The sequence below is a fragment of the Astatotilapia calliptera genome, chromosome 17 (assembly GCF_964374335.1).
Source record: "Astatotilapia calliptera chromosome 17, fAstCal68.1, whole genome shotgun sequence".
NCBI classification, from domain to species: domain Eukaryota; kingdom Metazoa; phylum Chordata; class Actinopteri; order Cichliformes; family Cichlidae; genus Astatotilapia; species Astatotilapia calliptera.
Genome location: NC_137438.1, coordinates 39,137,697 through 39,163,529, shown reverse-complemented (window position 1 = coordinate 39,163,529; position 25,833 = coordinate 39,137,697). Strand labels below are relative to the sequence as shown.

At 41.3% G+C, this 25,833-nt stretch overlaps 1 protein-coding gene across 1 annotated transcript; it reads left to right on the top strand.

The window, feature by feature from the left end:
* The first annotated feature begins 245 nt into the window (after positions 1–245).
* On the top strand, positions 246–22,471 carry pla2g4ab (phospholipase A2, group IVAb (cytosolic, calcium-dependent)). Its single transcript, XM_026147326.2, has 19 exons — positions 246–573; positions 2,393–2,506; positions 3,669–3,750; positions 3,929–4,077; positions 4,615–4,728; positions 5,588–5,625; positions 6,128–6,260; positions 9,776–9,912; positions 10,272–10,494; positions 10,765–10,879; positions 12,924–13,061; positions 13,293–13,382; positions 15,207–15,269; positions 16,455–16,585; positions 16,709–16,817; positions 17,208–17,392; positions 17,465–17,654; positions 18,197–18,354; positions 19,736–22,471. Exons 2-19 carry the CDS (start codon positions 2,483–2,485, stop codon positions 19,892–19,894), a joined length of 2,238 nt encoding a protein of 745 aa, XP_026003111.2. The 5' UTR covers positions 246–573; positions 2,393–2,482; the 3' UTR covers positions 19,895–22,471.
* The last annotated feature ends 3,362 nt before the right edge of the window (positions 22,472–25,833 follow it).

Genomic DNA, 25,833 nt, shown 5'->3' with positions numbered 1-25,833 from the left:
ACTCTTTGATTGATAAAAAATTAAAAGTTTGTGAATCACCTCCAGAGAGATTCACAAACTTGTACTTTTTAAAAAAAAAAGTGAACATATAAAACTCTTTTTTTTTCCTTGAATTGAATTTCACTGGATTAAATGAATCACCACCTAAATCAGTAAATAGTCACATGGCTCAAAGCACATCTTCGGAAAAATGTAAAAGACAGAAAAAATGAAGTTGGTCTCTTTCACAAACTTTCTTGAGCTTCAGCCACAGATGCCACCTTGCGGTTGCTCATCGTGCACATTTGGAGAGCTCTAGCTCAAGTCTCAAAATCTGAGTCACAGACAGTCTGACTGCTACTCGGAAATTTCCTATTGAAAGAATCCTGACCATCACTCTTTAAATCCAGCGGTCATTTGAACCCCGCTGTATTTTTATTGTCTTCCGGTAGTTTTTTGTCTCTCTCGACGCGAACGTAACAAGCTACGACAGCGCTCACTGCCGGGTACGGTAGCACCTCCTCTCCACCTCCTGAGCTTTTGGCGTTACAGTATGAGACATTTACTGTGAGCTGATAGCATGCGCCTGCTGAGGTACGTGGATATTTCCTTTCCTTTTTTAGACACATTGTTGTGTTTTAACAAACGGGTGTGGGCGCAGTTTAAAGGAGGAGGTCTGAGCCTTTGCTCCGAATGGGTTAAACAGCAAAGGCTTACATTTTACGCAACGCCGTAAGACAAGGAAACTCACAGGCCAGTTTAAATAGGACCGATCACTGCAGGGATACACAAGTAAAACTGAATAAAACTGAATTTAATAATGATTATTATCATGTTTATTATGAACTACCTTCATAGATATTTTATATCATGTGTCATGTTTATATAAGTGCAAATTCATAGTATCCACCACATCTTTACTGCCTTAGTAGGACTAACATTACTCAGCATCGCATGTAGCGCACTCATAACATCATCGATCCTTGTTTGATCTGCCCTTAATCTGCCGGGCTAATAAGAATAATGTAAAGCCTCTTAGCAGTGCCTAATGATAAGTTTTGCGTGAAGCCTCTAAGCCGTATAAGAATTAAATTGCAGTGACTCCTCGACGTAATCTTTCTCTGGAGACACGCACAGTGATTCACTGAAGTGAGTCTTCGACCTGCTCCTTGTGTGGCTCAGGTGAGCACACTCCCTCAGGAGGATCCTGACTGTGCTCCGCTGAAAGCCACAGTTGCGGCAGCTGTTTTGCATTATAGTCCGTTGCTGCAAGTCTCTCTTACGTTCTGCATCCTCATATGAAAATGTGCTGCCACGCGGCGCTTTGCTGAAGCTGGCACACTTGCAGAGCTCTGCATGCGCCTATTGTATGCAGCAGCGGAACAAGGGCAGCGTGAACTGGCACCGTCAGAAGTTGGACCACTGATGCAAAGTACGTGACCGCTTCTGTGAACACACAGACGCTCTACGTGCTCTCAGTCCTCTCAGTAATTACACACTTTGGTGAGCAGCAGAGAAAAGGCTGGTGACCTTCATATGCTATCAGTTGTACACTCGCACACATAGACATGCACATATCTATGCAAATTTCTTATCAAGATATGGTTTTCAGACATCACAGAGAAAGAGTTGGGGTTGCTAAAAATAGCCACCGTGCCACCTATTCTGCAAATGCGCACTAAGCTTTACATTTTGTCGTCCAGCATGTTGAACGAACCGCATTTATTCAGGGAAGACCCTCCTCCCTTTACCGTCATATTTTCTCGTTCTCTTAACATACGCTTGTGGTGAACACACACACACACACACACACACACACACACACACACACACACACACACACACACACACACACACACACACACACACACACACACCATTTCTATTGGCCCGGTCCTCTTATCGGGATTTTGTGGCTCAGCACACTTCCCTTTACCCCTGCCAAGATGTAAAAGAAAAGACTTCACTGGTATTTGCGAAGCTACTTGTTTTTAAAAAAGGCACCCTTTTAAGAGATACTGTCATATTATGGCGTTATTTTTGTGTCACTATTCTGAGCGCACGTAAAAAGAATTTGCAGGTGCAAGTGTTGCATTTTGAGGAGAAATTTATTTTGACCGAAGAAAAGCTGAATTTGAGTGAACAAAATTCATTACTGCGTGCAAAAAATGTATTTCAGTGCTTGCTATTATCCACACACACACACAAAATGCAACACTTGCACCTGCAAACTTTTTACGTGGCACAAAAATAACGCCATATAATATGTCCATTTGTTGCATCTCTGGCTAAAAGTAAAGCTGTAATTATGCCAGTATTTTGTTGTCGTTTGTATCACAGTTTAAATATGATGTTTTTTTCCGCCTGTTCAAACTCTAACCCTTTGTTTGCACTTCTTTGTTTCATATTTCAGGCTGTCTGTGCTGCAGTTTGTGACAGATATGTTCCCTTGACCTAAAGTTCACATCTTGACGAAGGCTTTCCTGCGAGTTGCTCACCTCACATGACAATGGCTTCCAATATAATTGTGAGTGTCGACACAGTGCGTGTTTACATAACTGTAAATAAGAGTGAGGCCAAAACAAAAGTGGACAGATTCCTTTGGCATCAACTGTGACACAAATAATTCTGTGGAAGTTCTTAGTTCACTGGTATTAAAAAATTTCCCTCTTATCGCAAGCCACAGCCTTGGGTCTAAGTATAACAATGAGCGTGTCAACGTCAAGGCCATTTTCATTTCTATTTTGGTGGAAGACAAGTTTGAAAGGGTTGGTTTAAAGGAAAAATATGCATAATATTTGATCAGTGTGACGTCTGAGTTTTTATCACGTAATTCCAGGTAAATTTCATTTATTTAGCACCATAATCATAAAATAATTAAGCTCACAGTGTTGTAGAGGAAAAACTGAACAAGCAGCCCTTTCAACAAGAAGGGGTGAGAGGGGAGCTATTTTAAAGCCGCAAAAAAGTCTCACAGCACTTCCTGTTTTAGAGATTTGCAAATGTCGTTGAAAACTATTTGTCTTTTTGGGTTTTTAAAAATAATTTTAAAGTGTGTAAAAGGCTGCCAGAAACAGGAAATCTTAAATAGTCACAATATCAAACTGCACTGCAACACACAGAAATTCAAAACAAAATCTATTCTGTGAGATTGGAGATATCTGATATCTAGAAATGACAAAGAACACTGTTGGGACCTTCAAGTAGTCGTATTGAACAGAATCCAATACTTTAACTTTCATTTCAGTGTGCGACCAAACTTTCAGGGATACGACAATGTAGCAAAAGGGAAGCTGAGGTGAAAGGGTTGCTGTAAAATATATAAATGGTTTACAGTACGGGCCCATTAAATGCTCATCAGTATGTATTAGAGTCACAGTATTTGGGAAAGGGCTACAAATTTAGCAGTACTGTCAAAATATAAGGAGAAAGCTGTCGTAGCACAGTGTGAACACAGCTGGGAAGTGCATCCTTAACTGGAGAGTTCTAAAAAATCCAGATGTTCTCAATGATGCTCTCACTTGGGGCACGCCAGACTTCACTGAACCAGTGTACGTCATGCTGCAGTGCAGCCAACTGCTTGGCTGTGTCATCTGGATGTGTTCATTTTTCATTCTCAGCATGGCTGATGTGATTTTTTTCTCATGAAGCAATGAAGTGAGACTGAACTCTGAATGTCCAAATTGCAGGTGGAGCAGCAGTTTTCTCACAAATTCACAGTGACTGTAGTTCGAGCTCAGAACGTCACCAAGGGAGCGCTGGGCGACCTGCGTAAGTGCTCATATCAATTTTGCCTTACAGTCACATATTACCATGCTTTCCTTCATATCGTTGGAATCTAATCCATGTACATTTACAGCAAAAGAAATACAAAAGCACTTGATGATGGTTATTTTGAGGTTGGTTTTCGGCTGTGTAGTAACCCTGTGGAACTTGTTTGTGCGCCCAGTGGACACTCCAGACCCGTATGTGGAGATTTTCATCCCGACGGCTCCTGAAAGCAGAAGGAGGACCAAGCACGTAGACAACGACATCAATCCAAAATGGAACGAGACCTTTCATTTCATATTAGACCCCAACCAGCACAACGTTCTGGAGGTTAGACCTGCATTTACTGTAACAGAGCGCAGCACAGGATGACAAGAAGTGATGTCATGGAGCGCAATCCCACATAAACACAGCCTAACACTTGTAGCTCGCCATGAGGTGATATGTTAATGTTATCCTAACATCTAGCCTTTGACTGACTCAAGTGTTAGTTTGGGGTAAGCTACTCAAGCTGCCTACATATTTACATCCATGACTAATGGAAAATCATGTCATGAGGTGACTTTTAAAGTCGACTGCTAAGGTCGGTGACTTTATGCGGTCTGCCACATCAAGGCTGAGTTTCCATAGTTTCTAAATGTTTCTACTTTCTAATAACACCGTTTACAGTTGGCACAATTTGGTCCGACGCTGTTACAGCACTACGCTCAAAGTCGGTGAGGTCCTTCCATGTTTGTGAAGGCAATCGGCATATAACGTCTAAGTCATAATCAGTTTAACTAATCGACAAAACTAGCCAGTTGGAAGACGTGAACACCGGCCACAATTTCTATTTGAGTATAAACTGCTGTTGTTTATGCCCAACAGTTAACATTAATGGATGCCAACTACGTGATGGATGAGACGCTTGGGACAGCATCCTTTGAAATCTCCAAACTCAATGTGGGCCAGACAAAGACGGAGGTGTTCCTCATTGGCAAAGTAAGAAAGTTAATTTGTCCGACTTTCATTATTTATCGTCATTATGTTATAAGCAATCATGTAAGAGGTTCGTCTAAAAACATAAAAAACCCAATCTGAATTAGGGTCATCTTCTTGTGCGCCTCTAGATCTTTTTCAGCACGGCTGCTATGTCTACATTACTTTATAGAAGTCTTGTTCTGACCACATGGAAGTGGATGAAGTGGCAAGTAGAGCAAAAAACATAGTCTGGCTCAATTTTCTGCTCCTCATGCCTCAGAAGTTTGCACTAAAAGCTTTCATTGTTACACTAATCTAATTTAATTGTGCGCACAGCTAAAGACAAGTGTCTTCTGTGCACCTCGAAAAAGTTGGATTCTTTGAGCTTAAACTGCTTGAAAACAAAAAGTTTGATGCAGGACTTCACGTTCGCTTACGGGTCAACTTTGAACTCTATGTTCTTCACATGAATATAGACATAGCTAAATTTCCATAGAGTAATTTACAAGCAGCGTGAGTGTTGGAAGTGGTCCAGAGATCCACAGAAAGACTGCCTTGAAGAGCATATCAGCCCTTTAACTGAAAAAAAGCTGCTGGAAGAAGATAAGGACCTAATATTTTAATTTGATATTTTGTTAATGTCCTAAAAGAAGTGTCAGTGTATGGCCACAGAGGCAGATTTCGCATTAAACAAGTATGGAGGCTACAAAGTATCAGCAAAGTAACCTTGTAAGGTTTTTTTGTTACAAATCACAATAGAAAAGTACAATATGTATTTCCAAGAGACTTTAAAGGGATCAGTTGTGTTTCTGTGTTTATTTCTTGCCCTCAACCACAATTAAATAATGTATAATAACCACTTATTTAATTATTTTGACAGGCAACCAAAGTGCACTTAGAGATGTCACTGGAGATCTGGTATGTAATACCTTCAAAATCAAATAGTTTTATTTTGTTTCACAGCAACATTTACTGTTTAACCTAAAATCAAACTAAGCTCTTCAGAATTATTGCAGGTTTGAAACTGCAGAAACTCCCCTGAAGCATACCATAGGTTAAAACTAGAAAGTAGGTGCAGCACGATTCAGCAAATGTGAGCTGAGTCATTCTAACAATAAGATTAATGAGAATTTTGATCGCACAATTGTGGGAGGATTTCAAAGAAAAAATTGAATGTTTGAGAGGAAATTCAGTGAAAAAAGAGTGTGTAATGAATTCCTTGAGGCCATGACTATTTGTGGTTGTGTTCTCCATCAGATATCCCCCAAATCACATCACCATCAGTTTCAGCATTATCAGTAGTGTTATTAAGAGATCACAGCCTATCTCGGCCTCTAAATACAAACTGAAACACGTGTTTCCGGTGCTGCTTCCCTGGGACTGCTTTGGTGATCTTCCCTCTTGTTGCTTTTATCTGCAGTACAAACCTGGACCTGCGGTTCAGCCACACCCTTTGTGACAAGGAGAAGCAATTTAGAGAAGCCCGTCGAGAAAAGGTGATGCTCGGCATCAAGAAGCTGCTACGCACTGAGGATCCTTGTCACCCAGAAGAGGTGTGGATCAAAGTCCTTTTAACACACATTTTACATGCAAACTTTGCTAAAAGTAAAACAGTGTCGGTGCTGAACTGTGGAATAACCTGATGTTTAGTCTTGATCATTTGTGTGCAAAAAAACCTTTTGGAATGAAGTGAAGCTGTTATATAGTTACTTTGATCATATTTTTCATTATGGCAGCGAATTGTTTGGAGCTTAATGATGCTTCAAAATCTGCACCCACCACAGTCTCAGTGTCAGTCTGAATGCTCTGGTTTACTTTCAGCACTGTGTACACGCTATACTGAGTCCCAAAAGGTGATCCTGTTCATCTGGACGTTTTCAGTGGGAGAAATGTTTGGTTACTCATCCAGGTGACTTCTTCAGTCTCAGCTGACTGCAGGTTTCCTCAACCTTATAAACAGTACATTTGCATAATGACTGAAACCACCCACTGAAGGAACAATGGGCTGGGAGGTCAATTTCTTGATCATTAATATGCAAATTGTCATCACCATTGATCAACAACCACCGATCAATGGCCTTGAGTACCATTCACAGAGAGTTGAGAAATGGCTGCAATCACAGCACTGTACAATGGTGAAATGCACCCTTAGGCCCCCCTCCTCGATTCAGAGATGGTCTTTCCCTTTTCACCTAAATGGCCTCCTTGGTTTCCTCGATGTATAAATCATGCCTGGTACTTAACAGCGTACACTGCATTACTCTGTTTGTGTCAGGGGAACCAATCCTTGGGGTGGACCAATTTTTGGTGCAGTGTGTTTTGCGGTTTAAAAGCCACAGAGACACAGTGTTTAGAAATGTGTCTCAAATGTTTCGATACTCCTGTCACATACAGGATCACAAGCGTTTTCGCTTCTGAGACACTCGGATGACAAAACGTTTCTCCCACTGAAAACGCTACGTCCAGATGAACAGAATCAACCTTTTGGGATTTACTTACCTGGATGATCGAGCTGCATAAAGACATTGCTATACTGAGTGTCTTATGGGGAGGGGCAAGCTCAAAACATAAATGGAAATTATTAACATTATAATGCCTCTAAGTCCTTTTTACTCTCATTGAAACTCAAAAAGTTCAGAGCCATCCAAGCTTTGACATCTTCGAGGCAGTTCAAAAGGATTTGGATGGAGCCTGGGCCATTTGGTGCTAAAGACAAATCAATTTGGCAGTCGTCTGCGTAGCAGTGAAAGGATATTTCGTGTTTTCTAAAAATAGACCCCAAAGGGAGCAGGTATAATGGAGAAAGAAGAGGGCCAAGGATTGAGCCCTGGGGCACCCCACAATTTTGATAATCCCATTTGAATTGTAGCTTCAGTTTTCGGTTCTTATCTGACAGAAGTGGCACTCAGTGTGGTCTTCTGCTGTTATACCCCATCTGCTTCAAGATTTCACGTGTTGTCTATACGCAGATGCTCTTCTGCGCATACTGGTTGTAACGACTGGTTATTGAGTTACTGTTGGCTTCCCATCAACTCAAAGCAATCCGACCAGTCATTTTGGCTCAGAGAACTGCCGTTCAAGGGATCTCTACAGTAGGGCTGTTCGATATAATGATATATATCGGATGGCGATATAAAAACGTCTATGTTTCATTTTACGCTATCGTTTGTTTCGTGGTGTCGCAAAATAAACTGTTTACGGCAATATTTGTTCATCGTTTTGATGCTCACTGTAGTGGTTATATTAATTTCTTAAAGTTCTCTCTTTCTCTTATATTTAATATAACCACACTACAGACGAACAAGCGACTGTTTTTATGCGTTGTCGTTAGCAACAACGACGGTAAAACCATCGCGTGTCCGCTTGTGTATGTTCCACATAAACCTTTCACAATAAAGCTCAAGATCCTGTTGAGACTTTTCAAAATAAATGGAATCACGTGAAAGAGTATGCAGATTATTTACGGATGAGAAGTAAAAAAGAGCCGCCAGGTGCTAAAAAATAGACCTTAGACGTTAGAACAGGCTTTTCCCCGCAGCACGCCGTGTAATAAACACTCACAAAGAAAACGGCGGCTGTTACAACTTATGTCTAAAAATGTATAGTTTCATGCATCGGTTAAAACACTCGACTCCAGCTACATGACGCGCAGCTGGAAACACTTCATGCAAGTCGAGCTGCCCGAGATTCACAGAACTTACAGAAAATGTTACATTTTTGTGATTTATATCGTTACCGGGACGATAGAATTCTTATATCGGGATATGAGATTTTGGTCATATCGCACAGCCCTACTCTACAGTGTTCTGCTGTAAGATGACATTTTCTCCCTGCAGCCGTTAGACTGTACAATCAAAACTGCTCCCAACAAACATAGATGTTTACATCAGTGCTGTAACAAGTTCTACTGTCATAACTTGCACATTACTTTTCTCAGTTCATATATACACTAACTTATTGGAAGTTACATGTCTACTTTTTAATGCACAGGTACAACGCACAATCTGCACATTTCCAGTTATTCTAAATATTCTTAACTATTTAAACATCTTTCAGTATCCTGCTCTGTTTGCACACTACAACCTGGGTTTGCCACTTATCTGTACTCTAATTTTAATAACTGTACAGTACTCTGCTTTGGTAACTATTATCCATTATGTAAATATGTAAAAAATGTGTTTCTGTTCTGTGTCCTGTTCTGTTTATATGTGTGTGTTTTTTCTGCTGACACAACCAAATTTCCCCTTGTGGGACAGTTAAAGAATTATTCTATTCTATTCTATTCTATTTCCAATTATATATTTTTGGCTGATAGGAATGATGGATGTGAAATCTGGACTCATTGTGCAATTGTTACCTCCCTTGAGGTCGGTTTCATTAGTACCAAATAGCACAAAGCGTGGTGAGTGTGCTGACTTTAGGGAGGGTATTCGTGCTTGGTGCTGACTTTCAGATCTGCTGGCTTTCTAAATTCATGACCGTGGTGCAGCTTTTGACACGCTGCATTCTCAAATTTAAAATAACACCTCAACAATTCTCACACCAGGAAGTAAAAGACAAGCCTCATACAGCTCCAATACTCTGAGCTGCACTAGCTTTCCCAGTGGTGTGGTTTTGGCTCGATGCCTTAGGGCCACGTCTGTTCATGTTTCTAACATGTGACGGAAGCTCCAGAGGAATGAGATATCCAGTTCCATGCCTTCCACCGTGCCACAACAATTCCTCCACAGTGACTTTGTAATTCAGAAATGACCATGCAGACTGGAAAAAGAAGCAATGTTGCACAATTGCAGTTTTGAAAAGCTGCAAATCTACCAGTCAGAAAACGCTGCAAAGCCATGATGCAATCAGCAAGCTGCTGCCCATAGAGACGGCAAAAGGAAATTACTCAAGATGAAAGAATGAAGTTGAGACTCATAGCTGCTGTCATTTATTCTGTAACAAGGTGTGAGTAAGCATGGCCCTGTCTCCTTCCTTTTATGACTGTTACTGTGTGTGTGTGTGTGTGTGTGTGTGTGTGTGTGTGTGTGTGTGTGTGTGTGTGTGTGTGTGTGTGTGTATTTTACAGGTGCCAGTGATAGCCATAGCCGGGTCAGGAGGCGGTTTCCGCGCCATGGTGGGGTTTTCGGGCGTTATGAAGGCCCTGTTTGAGTCCGGGGTCCTCGACTGTACCACATATATTGCTGGCCTCTCTGGATCCACATGGTCTGTTTTTATTTCACCTCCTCTTTGTTTCCTTTGCACCCTGCCTCTGTCTGACCTATTTCTAAAGACACCTTTTCATTTTTACACATTTTTTGCCACTGCTACGTTTCTCTCTCGTTTTATTTCCTAATTCTTCCTCGGTGTTGCTCCTCCCTGCTCTGGCAAACTTTCCACCCTTCCCCTGCTGGTATGAAGTCTTCAAGCAGGCACCTCTGGCTTATTTCTGTCTCCACGACTTAGTGGATTTAACTTCCTTACAAGTAAAGTACCTGCATAAACCTCATAAAGAGGTATATTGTTAAAACATGTATTAACTGACATGGCATCTGTGTTAACTTCCTCCCTCTTTACTCCTGCAGGTACATGTCAACTCTCTACTCCAACCCTGACTTTCCAAATAAGGGCCCGAAGGACATCAACAGTGAGTTGATGAAGAGAGTTAGCAGTAACCCACTTAGGCTGTTGATGCCCCAGCACATCACCCACTATATCCAGGCCCTGTGGACCAAAAAGGCTTCAGGACAGCCGGTTACTTTTGCAGATATCTTTGGTATGCTCATAGGAGAGACACTTATACCCTCGGTAAGAACCTCGTATGTGCTCTTTGTTTTAATGCTGACAACACTCCATATTCCCATGTCTGATTTTTTTTTACCAGTAAGTTAGTCAGTTCCTTCCCTTTAAATCCATCTGCCACTTCTTCTCTTTTCTTCGAACTGCCATCCGAGTTTATCGTTCTTCTTTTAGTGTCACATAACTGTGCAGTCATATTGAGATAGAAATCTGAATCTTATGACTGACGTGTAAAACTTGGTGTTCAGATGATTAACACTGAGTGTTCTCTCCTACAAGAGAATGGGCATCAAGCTAAGCGACATCCAGGAGAAAATAAACCAAGCCCAGTGTCCGCTTCCTCTTTTCACATGTCTGCATGTCAAACCGGATGTTTCTGAGCTCATGTTTGCAGGTAAATATGTCTCTTCTGTTTGACACCTGCAGGTGTCATACGTTACATTATGTATCCTAAATCCTTCAAAACAATATTTTGCATATCCATATATCATGAGTACATGATACGATGACTGAAGCCACATGCAAAATAAGTGAGCGGTACATTTCCATATAATCCCTGTCTGCTACCATAAAGAACATGTGGCAAGATGTGGTTGGCTGTCATCTAATGAAAGCCCTGTGGTCAGTGACGTGGGAGTTTGTACAGTACAAAATGTTGTACAGTACTTCCTAAATTCTAATATAGCTCCCACGCAATCTTGGACTCATCTCTGAATATACACTCTCTCTACTAGTATTACAGAAAACTTCCTGAAACACTGAAATTCTTCTAAATAAAACTGTGAAAATAAATATTCTGATCATGTTTCGCTTTCAAGTTTAGACTTTTCTGATGCTTAGCAAGAACAAACTCTTCCTATCCGCGTTCACCGAATTCCATCACGCCGTCAAACTGTTTATCGAGGAAATGTTTGTGCTTCTCTTCACAAATCTAAATTGTCGTGGGCGGCTGAGTTTTGGATTACAAACTGCCTTTCGGCTATTTTAACAATAAATACATTCAGCGGTCCACACAGGCAGGAAACAATGACATACACAGACAGCCTTCTTCACGGCATCTCAGTGTGTGAGTGTGTAGGAAACCGACTACATCCACGTCGTTTGTTACAGCAGGTTTATAAAAAATGAATATATTGTTCAGTGGCACTTTGATACGCATAAGGGCAAGGCCAAACCTGCTGCCAGTCTAGATTTACGTGTTTTCCATCATCAGTCGTTTATCAGATCTTTAAAAGTAAGATTGAAAGTAAGATAAAACTTGTTTTTCTCTTTTATCTGCTCATCTAAAATCTCCAATGACAATTTCAGTAGAAAATTCCTGGCTGCCAACTGAAGCAAGATGTGAAATAAGCTGCGATTGTTGAGGTTTCCGAGGTCTGAGTAGTGTCACCGTGAGAGTATGCGTCCATTTGTATGTCTGTGTTCCCTTCAGTGGCTATTTATGGGCGAATACGTGTCTGTAAAAGCAGTTACCAATATGTCATAACGACATGTTACATCAGGTTGGTGTATAAACACGCCATGAAGAGTCTCTCCTCTCCCGAGTCTGTTTCAAAGCGGGGTTTGTGGGCCCCGGGGCACAAAATTAGTTTTGGTTTTGGCTCCAAAAAGCAATAGGAAAACAACACCCATCCAGTAAATGCAGATAGAAGCATCCTGTTGATGAGCGAGTTCAGAGCAGAATGCCCAGACAGGTTCAAGCTCAGAGAAAGATTATTGTAATACCGAGAATCACTCCACAGACATTCTCAAGAAACTCTTGGAGTATTCATCCATGCACATCCCTTTACGGCCAGAACGTACCCATGTTCAGGCATCTTTGAGTAGAAAAGGAGAACGGTGGCATCATTTCTGTAAAACCTTGGAAATCATCTCTTGCAGTCTCACCAACATGGACCAGATTCTGACAGGAATGTTCCAATATAATGTGAAGTCAGTGATATAATAAACTGAGATGTTTTGACAGGAAAGGGAAGTTGTGCCTACTGTTGATGACCAGTAGCTCAAAATGAGAACTGTGTGTTAATCTTTGACGACGTCTTTTTGTGAGAGAGATGGTGTGTGGGCGACCGTGCGACTTTGACATGTGCAGACATGCAAAGCGAACATGTTTTTTTTCCTGTTGACGTTGGGAAGTGTTATCCCTGAGCGGTGACTTAAAGATGGCCATCTCTTAAAGGGCAGCAAACTGTGTAAACTGTGTCAAATTCCCATCGGATGTGTTGGCAGCGTGACGCAGGGACAGTATTAATTGTTTGGCAGCTGGTTCTGTTAATTGTAAGCAAGGCATTGTCAAGTATATGTAAGGTTTATTTCCATGCATGACATTTTTATCCAACAATGTAGCCTGTGTCAGAGTGCACAATGCAATTATGCAATGCAGTATTACTATTGTGTGTTCCTTATTGTGACCATAACACTGGGATTTCAACCTGCAGACTGGGTGGAGTTTAGCCCGTATGAAATTGGGATGGCAAAGTATGGCACCTTCATGACCCCTGACCTATTTGGAAGCAAGTTCTTCATGGGAACTGTTGTGAAGAAGTACGAGGAAAACCCTCTTCATTTTCTGATGGGTGAGAAACATGTTTTCATCTGCAGTCATACAAAAAAGAAAGGTTTTCCACAGGACTTACAAGCTTCCCTTATTGCTTCCCGAGGAAATAAAAGGGTCAACGAATGTGAGCACATCTATAAAAGCAGACATTTCAGAGGTTTTCTGATCTGAAGCGTTCAGGAGCAACAGGTACAAGTAGATACAATAGATACAAGATTCAAACCTGACATGTTTTTTATGTTTTTTTTAGGTGTGTGGGGAAGTGCCTTCTCAATTCTGTTCAACAGAGTGCTAGGGGTCAAGGACAGAGCTGGTGGCAGCACCATGGAGGAGGAGTTAGGTAATATTTTTCATTCTGTTTGTTTGGACTGAACAATACAAGTGCTAAAAAACCCAGAAAGTGACCCGATAATTTTGCCGCAAGGCAGATTCATCTGCCGATCAGAGGGCATCAAATAAATGGGTTTAGTCAGCAGACAAAATTTTAATTGTAGATGTGCACATTCCAAGCACTTATTTTAAATCAAGTATTATAAAAGAAGTAAAAATTGGAGTACTCGAGAAACGATAAGAATCGAAATGTTATTTCTTATTTTAAAAGCATAAGCTTCCATGTAGAAATGAAATACAAATCGTCCACACAGTATATGTGACGTATTTTTCGGACCAGAAGGCGCATTAATCAAAACAAAACAGTCAGATAAGTCAAACTTTACTCAGCTCATTCTTCTTGCTTCCTCCACTTCCGTACCTTTGATTCATTAATGTTGAATTCTATGCAGCTGCTCTATTCCTATGTTGTTGCACTATATTAATGACTAACCTCGTATTGTGGATGGATTATCTCAGTTGTTCTCCTGACTGATGTTTGGTCCGTTTACAGCATCCTGCCATGCGATTGCATTTGTCCCTAACCATCAGGAACCCTCATGTTAACTTTAATCGAGTGGAAAAAAGTTAGCGTTCAACCTCCAGCTTCACTGTGTTTATGCTATGCTAACATAGCTGTGTCGCTAGCGATCACGTAGCACATCATTATATAGCAGCTAGCCAAACTTCAGTAACTCTACAAACGTCACTGCTGTTTAGTTTTCTGTCTTCATTTATGTTGGAAGTGATAACAGAGCTGTACGTTTGAATTTTTCAGAAATCTCTCAGTCAGAACATGCTATATCATGTTTAGGTGGAAGCTAGCGAGCTAACTTCCTGCTAACTTCTAACTCTGTTAAATGTAATAAATTCTGTTTTCATGGATGCCTGGATGTTAAACTTAATTATTACACCTGGTAAAGCAGCAACGCTGATCATTTTATTAAAGATGAAAGAATTTAGACAGTTTTTAACTCTCAGTGATGCTGCAGTGTTCGATTGACTTTGGGACCTGAAGCAGAGTTTAGGACCCAGATTCCTCCGCGAGGCTCCTGACTACGGCAGCCGTAATGCTCCGACAATCCGTCAAGTGGTGCAGCTTCGTAGCGGATTATAAGCACTGTCGATTTTTGAGAAAATTAAAGGATTTTAAGTGAGCCTAAAAGTGAGGAAAACACGCTACTTATTTTATACAGATTTACTGAACGTAATCTGAAATTGGTGCTTTTAGTCATGGTTAGCTGGCTACTTTGCATTAGTTTATGTTTTCATTTTTTAGATAATCTCTTTGTTTTGGTATGAGCATCTGCTGCTGAAATAACTTCCACAGCGCAGTCTCCCACTGACACAGGCGTTCAGTCATGTCTGAGAGCCTATTGTCACAGTCATGTGTCACACTTGAATTTGTTTTGTTTAGAATTATTTTCTCACACCTAGCAGGTATTCCCAACCTCATTTTTTTCTCACTATTTATCATGGGATTCTTTGAGTGTTTATGTAATGTTAACGCAACAGCGGAAAGGCATCGGGTTCTTTTGCCTGGTGAGATGACTCGGTTTGCTTGAATGCACATGTTAGGGTGACCTTTTACATTGAGACGCACTCTCACAATGTGTTGGTTGTGCAAAAGCGTCTCCACCTTACTAAAGAATGCATTAGTAACAGGTGCTCGCTTGTGTCAGGTCTTTCTTTGTTTGACTTAAGTTCTGTAAAGTTGCATGATTAAACAAAAGTTTAGATGCAGTTTTGCCGTGTATATGAATCAAATTAACAAATGTTGCCTCGTGTCCTACAGAGCAGATCAAACCACAGCACATCGTTGGAGAAGACACCCTGGACGACGACGAGCCACGCAAAGGTGAACTCGGCGTTCCTTTTGATGGAGAAAAAATTAGGTTCAGCACACTGGTTGACACATTGAAATGTTTGAGCAAAAGTTGAACCCCTTGAGACGTTGTGAAAGTTTGTGGTAATGGTGCAAATTTTGTCTGTGTTTTGCAACTGCATGGGAGCAGCTGCCGAGGTCATATCGCGATAAAGTGCTGATCGGCGTGCTTTTCTGCCGCTATCCAACAGCCAGAGTTTGCATTGTTTTTATTTATTTTGTTTTTATTCAGGGTCTGACTTTGATGATTGAAGCCAAACATTTATGTAAATATTCACGTAATTGCCTTTTGTTCCTTCTTGAAGAAGTGTTTGCACTACGCCCTGAGTGAATTTTTAGAAACAGCTATATATAGACAAAGAGGAAGAGGCGGAGAGAGAATGGGTGGGTGGATTATAAGGGTACAAACAAAACCAACAACAGTGTTTGTTTCAAGTGACACTGAAGATGAAATAAAACTAGATAAGAAAGATGTTGTGATAGTTTTTTTTAAATTGCCTACAAATGGTAAATGGTAAATGGCCTGTATTTATATAGCGCTTTACTAGTCCCTACAAGCATCTTAAGTGTCCATATTCCTTTACATATTTCAGCTTATTGAATATTTGCTGCTCTGACACATTAATGACGTATTTTTCTACTGGGTTTCATTTTCTTTTGAATGGTGGAAAGAATGCTTGTCTTGGGTTTAACAATACAAAAGTGCAAAACAAAAGAAAAACAGGTCTGAAATCTTTCCCGCTGCCCCTCTCTGAGCACGTCAGAACCAAGCTCAGGGAGCAGCTTCTGTAAAATGGAGTTCTTCCTTCCCACTGTCGCCAAGCGGACAGTGCTGATTGTTGGTGTTCTCTCTAAAATTGTAAGGTCTTTATGTTACAGTGAAAAGCACCTTGATTGGCACTGCATCAATAAATTTCAATTGATGTCGTGCGTACAAGAACATTTAAAACAATTCCAGATTTGGAATGAATCAATACCCATAAAAAAAATGTTTTTGTACTTTTCGTGCAACATGTTAACACAGTTTTAGCACATTTATGCAACAATGCAAAATCATGTATTTTGTTGAAATGTATCTGTTTTTAATTACTTTTGTGGACATTATGCATTAGATTAACCACCTTTGCATATTCCACCTGGGGTTACTTTGGTTTTTAGGTGGGACAGAAAACCAGGAGGCAGAGGAGGAGTTTCATCGCACCGCTCAGGCCAGCTGGGTTCAGCGTATGTTCACGTCAGTCTTGGGCGACTCTGCTTTGTTCAACACAAGGGAGGGTCGTGCTGGAAAGGTACACGAATATATTCAATACATTATGCATACAGGTATGCGTGAGTCGAGTCTTCCTGCGTTAGTAGTTACAACAGCCTTGCATCGCTCGCTGTCCTAATCCTTCCTTGTCATCATTTTCCAGGTGCATAACTTCATGTTGGGCCTGAACCTGAACACCAACATGCCATTCTCTCCATTACTTGAGATAACACACGCTATGACACCTGAAGAGGAGGTGGATGCTGTCACAGGCAAGAATAATACATTGATCACAGTTTAATAAATGTGTATGTTAATGCAGTGAGGGCTGTAATCAAACATAACCTTAGTATACTTTCTCTACTGACTCAACTTCACCCAATCTCCATCATAACTTTTGGAAAACTATTTTGGAAAACTGCACAAATATCTTTGGTTGCTGAAAATATCACACATCTCTGTCTATAGAAATAAATTTAATGAAAGCTTCACAGTTCACAGCTCGTGGCTTAAACGGTCACTTTAAGTTGTTTAATTCAAATAATATTTGTATTTGTAAATGTATGAAAACAAATATGCGGTCCTACTTCCAGTAAAGGACAAGTACCAAACGAAACAATTTGCTCGGTGAGTCAGGAAGAATAAAATTTATCATTGCTCAGATCCCGATGAGTTCGATCGAATCTACGAGCCTCTGGATGTGAAGAGCAAGAAGATCCACATAGTAGACAGCGGCCTGACCTACAACCTTCCCTACCCCCTTATCCTGCGCTCGCAGCGCGGCGTCGACCTCATCATCTCCTTTGACTTTTCAGCTCGACCGAGTGACTCAAGCCCTCCGTTCAAGGTAAAACGGGACTTTTTGTGGTCATAAATGATTCATGTAAACAGCAAGTCTAACAGGATTTGCATCTCACAGGAGCTTCTCCTCGCTGAGAAATGGGCTAGAATGAACAAGCTGCCATTCCCCAAGATCGACCCCAAAGTCTTTGACCGTGAAGGTCTGAAGGAATGCTACGTCTTCAAACCAAAGAGCGGTGAAAAGAACTGCCCGACGGTCATCCACTTTGTCCTCGTCAACATCAACTTCAGGAAATTCAAAGCGCCTGGTAAGTATGACTGTATGTGGAGGTTATGTGGGGGTAAAATTTCACTGTTGTGGCACATGAGGCATCTCTTCGTCAAAGCTGGACTGGGGGAAATTGACCATATTCAGTCAGCAGCCAGATGTTAGGCACCTCCTCTGAGTGACCCCAATAGAAACCATCTTCCCATCCTCCCTTTGAGTATGTGTGTGCTTACAGTAAACTACGAATTCCGTCTTTTTTATGACCCAAGTGAAATATGGTTCCTGGGGGAGTCAGGTGCTAGAAGGAAATCTCTCGCCTCAGTAGGCGGACCATATGTATAAACAGGTCATATATCAGAAGCCATGCAAACAAACACTATCACCTCATCTCCACTGCACGTCCTTTACATTAAATAGGTCATCCATTCAGATAAACAGAGTCTGTTTATGGTTTTGCACTCAAACGGAGAAGAATCGCAGTATACCATAACTATTACATCCGGTATCAGTTCAGCAATGAACAGTATTACATACATGGTTGAACTGAAAAGTGCCCCAACTCTTGTTGTTGTTAAATATCAGGCGTTGCCAGGGAGACTGAGAAGGAGAAGGAGCTGGCCGATTTTGACATTTTTGACGACACCGAGACACCATACTCCACCTTCAACTTCCAATACTCCAACGAAGCTTTCATCCAGCTTCATGACCTGATGGAGTTCAACACTCTCAACAACCTGGAGGTCAGTTTAGCGCTGCTGCAAAACTGGTGTAGCACAGTGTTACCTGTTGAGCCTATCACTGTGGATGTTTTCATAAGGCTTACAGGCATCGGTAGATTAAGTGATTCATGAACAGGTTTGTTATTGGCCAACTGCTGTTCCTTCATTTCCTCAGCTGTTCATTCTTAGTGTTGTCAGAGGGGAAATTTTGGATTGAGTCTACTCACATTTTGATTGTGCAACATTAGAAATTTCATCGCAGTCAAAACCGGATGGTACAGGCCTAAACTAATTCTCTAAAGGTGTGTCATTTATGTGACGTCAGGCTGACTTTCACTTGCTAACTTCTGAGTAACTATGTTGAGTAAGGGTTCAGCCTCTTTGATTTCACTGGGTGGTCAGGTGATGCAGACAGACTTACGCTGCCACTCAAGATATGTTCCGATGCTAGGCTCCAGCATTTTGAGCCCAGTTAGCCAGCAGCGCTAATATTTGGAAACGTACTGATAAAACCTCTGTCATTCATGGTTAATATAAAACAAATCTGCCCACCGACACTGATTCATATGAAAGTGCAAGACAGAAATTTCCTGGACTTACTCGTTTTTACATCGTTAAAGTGTCACCAGCTGAGCTCTGGGGATGTGTAGTGAGAACCTCATACAGGTTTACACAGTTGGGGGGATGAAATGATTAGTGAACATAAATCGGTAATAAACCTAAGCCTATGTAATCCACTAACTTTGGATCATTTATTAATTGACAAATATTAACTAATTACTAAATGATGATGTTTCCCAAATAATTGGGTTAAATACTAACTCTACACTTGTCAGGGGCGTATCCAGAAGGTGGGCATGGGGTGGCACCAGCCCCCCAAAATATGATTCCCCCACCGCTATAGAACTTTGCTGAATTTTAATGTACTTTTACATCTTTCAAGTATTTACGTGTCATGCTGCTTTTACTCTACTATATTTTGTACTCCTTACTGGCTCATCAGACATTACTCCCTCTGCTATTTGGGTTTTATTCTTTTTATGTGGCTCACATATCTTCATGTTGTACCTTCCATGTCACTTGGTTGCAGTGTGGCGCTGACGTTAAATGTTTTACGAGATCTTACTCGACCATTTAAATAATGACCCTTTAATTCAAAGTGCTGCTGTGTTGAAGAGCAGCTTTTTTTCTGAATGACTCAACGTGTATTAGATTTCAGGACAGTATGGTAGCCATACAAATATATGGAAATCTACCTTCCAGCATGATGTTATTCAAAATTCATCCAACATTATATTTATCTGAACTTTTTAACCTTTTTTAAATATCGCTCTTTGAATTTAATGTAGCAGCATTTGTTCCATATGAGATTACAATATGGACTTTGTCCCCCTCCCTGCAGGTTATTAAAGAAGCCATCAAGGACTGCATCGCGTCTCGTAAGGACAATCCCTCGAGCGTCTCTCGTCCTTTCAACCTCAGTGAGATCCCAAAAAAGAAGATTCTCAAACGAGATCATCAAGGAAAGCCTGTGAATCACCTTGGGAATAATAGCCAGTAGCTTCGGTCTAAGACTTCAGGGCTTTTGGGGGATTATGTTTTCACCTTAGAACGAAGCATTTTCTTTTTGGAAAATGCTCTCATGCTGATCTTTTCTTTGTGTAATAGAGATGCTTTTGATTTGCTCTGGGTTTGATATGATTTCTGATAAAGGGCTACTGCAAGGAAGCTGGATGTTACATGATATGATATTATTTCATTCATATACAGCTTTCACCTGGGCTTACGTGCACTATAGTGACTGCTGGCCACAAACAGCTGATAGGTGCTTTCCCTGCAGGCTGTGAGAGACAGACTAGAAAATGAACCAAACAGTGCAATGTGAGTGAATTGGTTCCATATCCACTGAGCAACCCAAACTACAATTTTGTTTATTGTGCCTGTTTTAAACTCACATGCTCATTCACTTCACTTCACTTACATTTTCTTGCAACATTCCCAAATGTCGGTGAGGAGACTGCATTTGGATCTCACAGCCGTGTGTGGACGTTTCTAAACACTGAGCTGTGTGAACGGACACATTGCAGGAAGCCGTTCCTGCACTGCGTCTTTTTGTGAGCTGAGCTCTTTCCACACTGAACGTGTGACAACAGAGCATGCAAATCACCTCTTTTTTTTTTTTTTTAATTACCGGATGGCTTGTCTAAACATGCAAGCTTGTTTGAAAACATGGATGGGGATATTATCGGTAACCATTGGTTTTGTTTGATGGCAACTTCTAAACACTCCAAGTGCACCCCCCTCTGGATACCTCAAACATCCCAGTGATGTTTACCCACCTACAGCGTAGGAGCACTCCCTGCTCCCCTCTAGGGAGTGCCTCATATTAAAGCCATTTTGGAAAAACAAAACTGGATGCCATGGAAACGGCCCTGCTCCTTCTCTCATCCGGTTCTGTGTCCTGACTCCATGGTTTCAGGGTGCTTTTTCTTTTTAAACACAGTGTTTGTCCCCCCGCCTCCCAACAAACCCAGCTTGCTGCCGGATCTTTTCAACAGTGAGGTGCAGCTTAGGTCAAAGTGAGGGCGCGATCACGAGACCTGCCCACAGCTGAAAGGTGTTCCCTAGTGGCAGCACCCAGTGGAATTTTACACACTACACCTTCACCTGCAGCAGTGGAGGCCTGAAATCAGACACACTACACCTACACCTGCAGGGGCCCAGAGGCTGCACGCGGAGCAGGGGAATTTTACACCGGACACTTCCGGCCCTCACGCTCTTACGTTTCAGCCGAGGTTGTTGGAAAGAAACCGAGAAAACAAAACAGTCGTTTGCAGTTTTGCTGCAAGATGAAACCACGAAACTTTTGCAACATGCTTTTTTTTTATTTTTAGCTGATTTCTATCAGGTGTTTTTTTCCTGTTTGTTTGTGTAGTTGCATTTTTTTAATAGCTGTAAGCATTTCCTCATTTCTGTTGTTCTTTTAGAAAAAATGGTTTTGGATAGCAGCAGTTTTTTACTTCCTCTTGTTGAATCAGATGAGAAGATTGACAGCGTTATATTTATGTACTGTAAAGGCTTATAAGTGAATAATTAGCAGTCAGGTACAACACAGCACAAAGACAGAAAATGGGCTAAAAAGTTACTTAACTGTTGAGCTTTTAGTAATTGCTGGATGGCTTTTCTTGCCTCAGCACAGAGTCCATTGACCTGGCAGTGCGTCACATCAAGGCTAAATCTGGTTCTGGTGATCCCTACTGTAGGAGAAACTATTGCAAAGTGTGTGTCTGTCTGTGGACACTTTGTCATTGTGTTACCTTCACAGCTATGATTTAGTCCCAACACTTGAATGAAAATGAAGGCCAACTTCTAAAAGTGGGTTTGGTCTAACTCATTTAAATCATTTCAGTTGTTCAGTAGTCCAGAAATAACTACTGAACTGCTGAGCCAGGGGACTGTGGATACTACCACCATCATTGTTGTGTCTCTACCAACTCCTGGGAGACATTTCTGGCTGCTAAATGTTCTCTGCGTGTGTTAAAAAGCCTGTTCCTCTTGGCGCTTATCACTCTGCTGTTCCTGTTTTTAATGGGTGCTTATCTCTTGTTGTTGTTGCTAAAAAAGAGCTACTTGGTAAGAGCAGAGATGATTGCAAAGTGAGCTGTGAGAGTGAGCCACAAGATAAGAGTTGTTTGTTCGAAAGCCTTACATAAAACTTGTTTAGAGGTTTGGGGTTTTTTTGCAGATTAATGTCAAATTAATTTAAGCGAAGCTAACCTGCTGCTGGCTATAACCATAGGGTGAATGCGGTGTCATTGTATCAGGGCTACTTAAGAAAGTGAGTGATTGTGTTTCCCCATAAATGTTAAAATAGCATCGACTATCTTATGAAGACATCCTGTCGAGTTCTGCCATTAACCTTTTCATATTTTACATATTGTTTTACTTTAACTTTGATTATTTCTACTATATATTCGGCCACCTATGACCATGTTTACATGTTACAAGATCCTAAATGGTCAGCTGTAGTGTATAAAACATTTCTGTGATTAATAACTGTATTATGACTGGCAAAACATAACATACATAATGTTTATGTGCATTGTTAAATGAGATTAATAAAAGAGAATTTATCTCATGTGTAATCTTTTCTGTTTAAATAGTTGAGACTCTTTCCTCATCCGTGAGCCCCCTCCTGAAAAAACACAGCAGCTGAGGTCAAAGTTCAAGGTTCGGGTTCAACCATGACCTGCTTTAGTTTGGCTTGTATTTAAAAAGAACTGCGTCAGAGTATTAATGTGTGTGGATGTCGGAGTGTGTAAAAGTCTTGAGTCACCTCTCATTTCTTTATTTGTTGTCAGGCAAATTGAAAATGGGTTCAGCAGTTTATTAAATTGAAATACAGTATTTGATATGACCGCCTTATTCTTCAACACAGACGGAATTCTCTGAGGTAGATGACTTGTCATTTCTTTGAGTAGTCTTCAGGAATATTTGAAGGATGTTCAGAGCTCTTCTTTGGATGTTGGCTGTCTTTTTTCCTCTGTCAACATGATCCCACACAGCGTCATTAACTTCGGCTTCGGATACAACGTGTTCTCACCCCCAAAGCATCGATATATTACGCTTCCGGGCACCCAACACGTCACTAGATTACGAGATTGAAAAAATGAGGAAACATGACAACCGTTTGAAATGAATCTATACATGTACATTCATTTTACTTAAATCGCTTGGAAAACACTATGTAACGTCATTAAAGTGCTGGTTCAGGTTAGGGATAAGGTGAGGGTTAGGGCTGGAATACATGGCTGGAATCTGTGTTACCGCGGGAGCATCATCCTACTGGATTTCATCCATAACCCGGCGCGTAGCATAAGAATGGGGACGGTCACCTTTTGTGTTCCTCGGGAACGCCAGATCGTCATTATATTACGCCTCGAGAATGAGAACGGGCTGCGCTCCTCTGAAAGTGGTCATATACAAAGAGTGTAATGAAAATGTGTAGCTATTATACCACCATATTGATTTCAAGGAATTTACAAAATTTTGCCTTCGGGTATGTAAATACCTGAAAAATCAGCTTGTATTGACTGGCATCACAAGAAACCCCAAATCCTAACGAAACAGACCGTTTTCAGCAGTATAGAGCATTTTAACTGTGACATGTTAAACAAACCAAAAGGAATGCATTTGTATTATTTTCCATATAAAGAAGTAACTGGAGGGTGTGCTTCAACTATTGGGCGATTGCACCATGCCAGTTCATTGTCCATCCACTAGCCAGACTTTGGATGTAGGACCAACATTGTGGATTTTGTCCTGGCCGTGGAACAGTGGACCTGCTCTTTGTCCTCTAAAGGATATTTGTTAGTGTGTGTGGGTTCGCCCATCCAGTCGGTTCTTCAACCTCATGATCGATGCAATTATGCGCAGGACCTTCAACGGCCGCCGCCGTGGAATCGAGTTCGCCGATGACCAATCTTCAACTGACTTGATGTTCACGCATTACAAGGCTACAGACATCCTATGCAACGTTGTCCAATATGCTCAACCATATGGCCTCAAGATCAGTGCTGAGAAGACAGAAGTCCTTACTACTGGTGGATCGCCAGCCACCGTGTATCTTGAAGGCATGTAAATCTAACAATTCAAATACCTTGGCTCTCTGGTGCAGGAAAAGAAAGTGGATTCAACAGCTGTCAATCGGTGTCAGCATTCGCCTACCTCCATTGGTGCATCTGGAAGAAGACAAACGTCACCCTCATCATCAAAATCCACCTGTCCCACACACTAGTATTGCCCATTCTTCTCTATGGATCTTTGACCCGGGTCATCCTCAAACATGACCTCAACAAGCTCGAGGTCTTCCAAATGCACTGTTTGCATCAGATTTTCCCAGTGTCCCTTCGTGACCATCTCGGCAACAGCGTGATACGTGGTCAGTGTAATCAGCAGGCCTCGATGGAAGAGCTTATCCAGAAGCAACGACTGCAATGGTTTGGCTGAGTGTAAAAGTGAAGCTGTTGATTTATCGTCAATCTGCATTCCTATCTTCACCTGTGGTCAAGAGCTCTGATTAGTGAGTTTCCTGCAAAAGGGTGACTGGGCTGTCCATTAGAGATTGGGAGAGCTTGGTCATTAGAGACGGATTCCTAGTAGAACCGCTGCAATTGGCATGAGCAGTTACTGATGTCAAATGCTGATTGGGATGCATCCTGAGAGGTTACATGTCTCAGCTGGCTTGGGAACAACTTGGTTTCTCCTTCAGACAAGCTGCAAGAGGTTTCCGGGGTGAGGGAAGTCTGGTCTCCTCTGCTCAGACTGCTGCCCAACAACCCGAACTCACATAAGTGACAGAAAACAAATGGATGGATAAAGATCAGTTAGTGCTCACACACCCTTTGAAAAACTGGAGCCAGTGTTCTAACTTCTGAGAACAGATAATACAATCTGTGTTATTTCTACAAGCCCAAATCAGATAGGATTGTCTTGATTTGGGCTTGGAGATTACACATCTGAAATTAAAAAAAAAGGTACAAAAAAGGCTCGTGAATTTTAAAAACTGCAGATGCTTACGTAGTCTCTTACATCACAGAAAACAATGTCCCTCTTTTTAAATCAGTTTTTTGTAATAATTTATCTGTAAGAACCATTTTTGACTCATTGGTAAGTACTGTAGTTTATAAAATGCAATGACATCTCTACATCTCTGCTTTGTTAATAGTTACCTAACAGTATGTGAGATTAATCATTTTCGGTGGAGGTAAATAGACCAGTGGCCAGTCCCAGACTTCCTTGATTGCTCACGACTTCCTTTTACTAAAGAAATCGTCTATGTGAAAGAATTACCTAATGCAATGGGAATATTTGGTTCCAGGAAGAGGGGAATACACACCGATGCAGCGATTTCCTTTAAATCTCAGTTTTTCAGTCAGAGAGGACTGTTTTGATTTGAAAATGTGATTTGAGGACCCGTACCAAATATCGAATGATGTTAACCAATAAATGTCAAAGTAGTGATGTTACAAAACGTGACAAAACGATTCCCTTTGACCTGCATGATAAAGAAAACCACACAGAGCCTCTAAAACTTGGAGACCTGCTCCAACAAAGCCCCCGCTAAATTATTACATTCCCCAATTAAATCCTCATCCAAAAGCAATATTCTCCTTGTGTGAGAGTACTAATTAAGTGCTTAGGATAGTTTGCTATTCTGTTAGTCCTTTCCTCTGGCACGGAAGCACCTGGCCAGATTCCCAACAGATTTGCCCAGAGTCTAAAAGCTCTGTATCGGCATCTTTTCAGAGAACGTTTCAAGTTTCACCTCTTCCTTAGAGCCAGCACAGCACAAAAGGGACTCCATGTGGAACTTTTTCACAGGTTTGTTAATTGGCAGATGAACAGAAATGCCCTCTGTGAGGCTGTATCCTCACCCTCGCCTCTGTCAGTGCGCCCCAGGGCGGCTGTGGCTACAATGTAGCTGCCATCACCAGTGTG

Coding starts and splice junctions, on each gene's coding strand:
- pla2g4ab (XM_026147326.2), top strand. CDS start 2,483: ATGACAATGGCTTCCAATATAATT. Junction 5,626..6,127: donor GAGATGTCACTGGAGATCTG/GTATGTAATACC, acceptor TTTTATCTGCAG/TACAAACCTGGACCTGCGGT. Junction 13,383..15,206: donor CACCATGGAGGAGGAGTTAG/GTAATATTTTTC, acceptor CGTGTCCTACAG/AGCAGATCAAACCACAGCAC.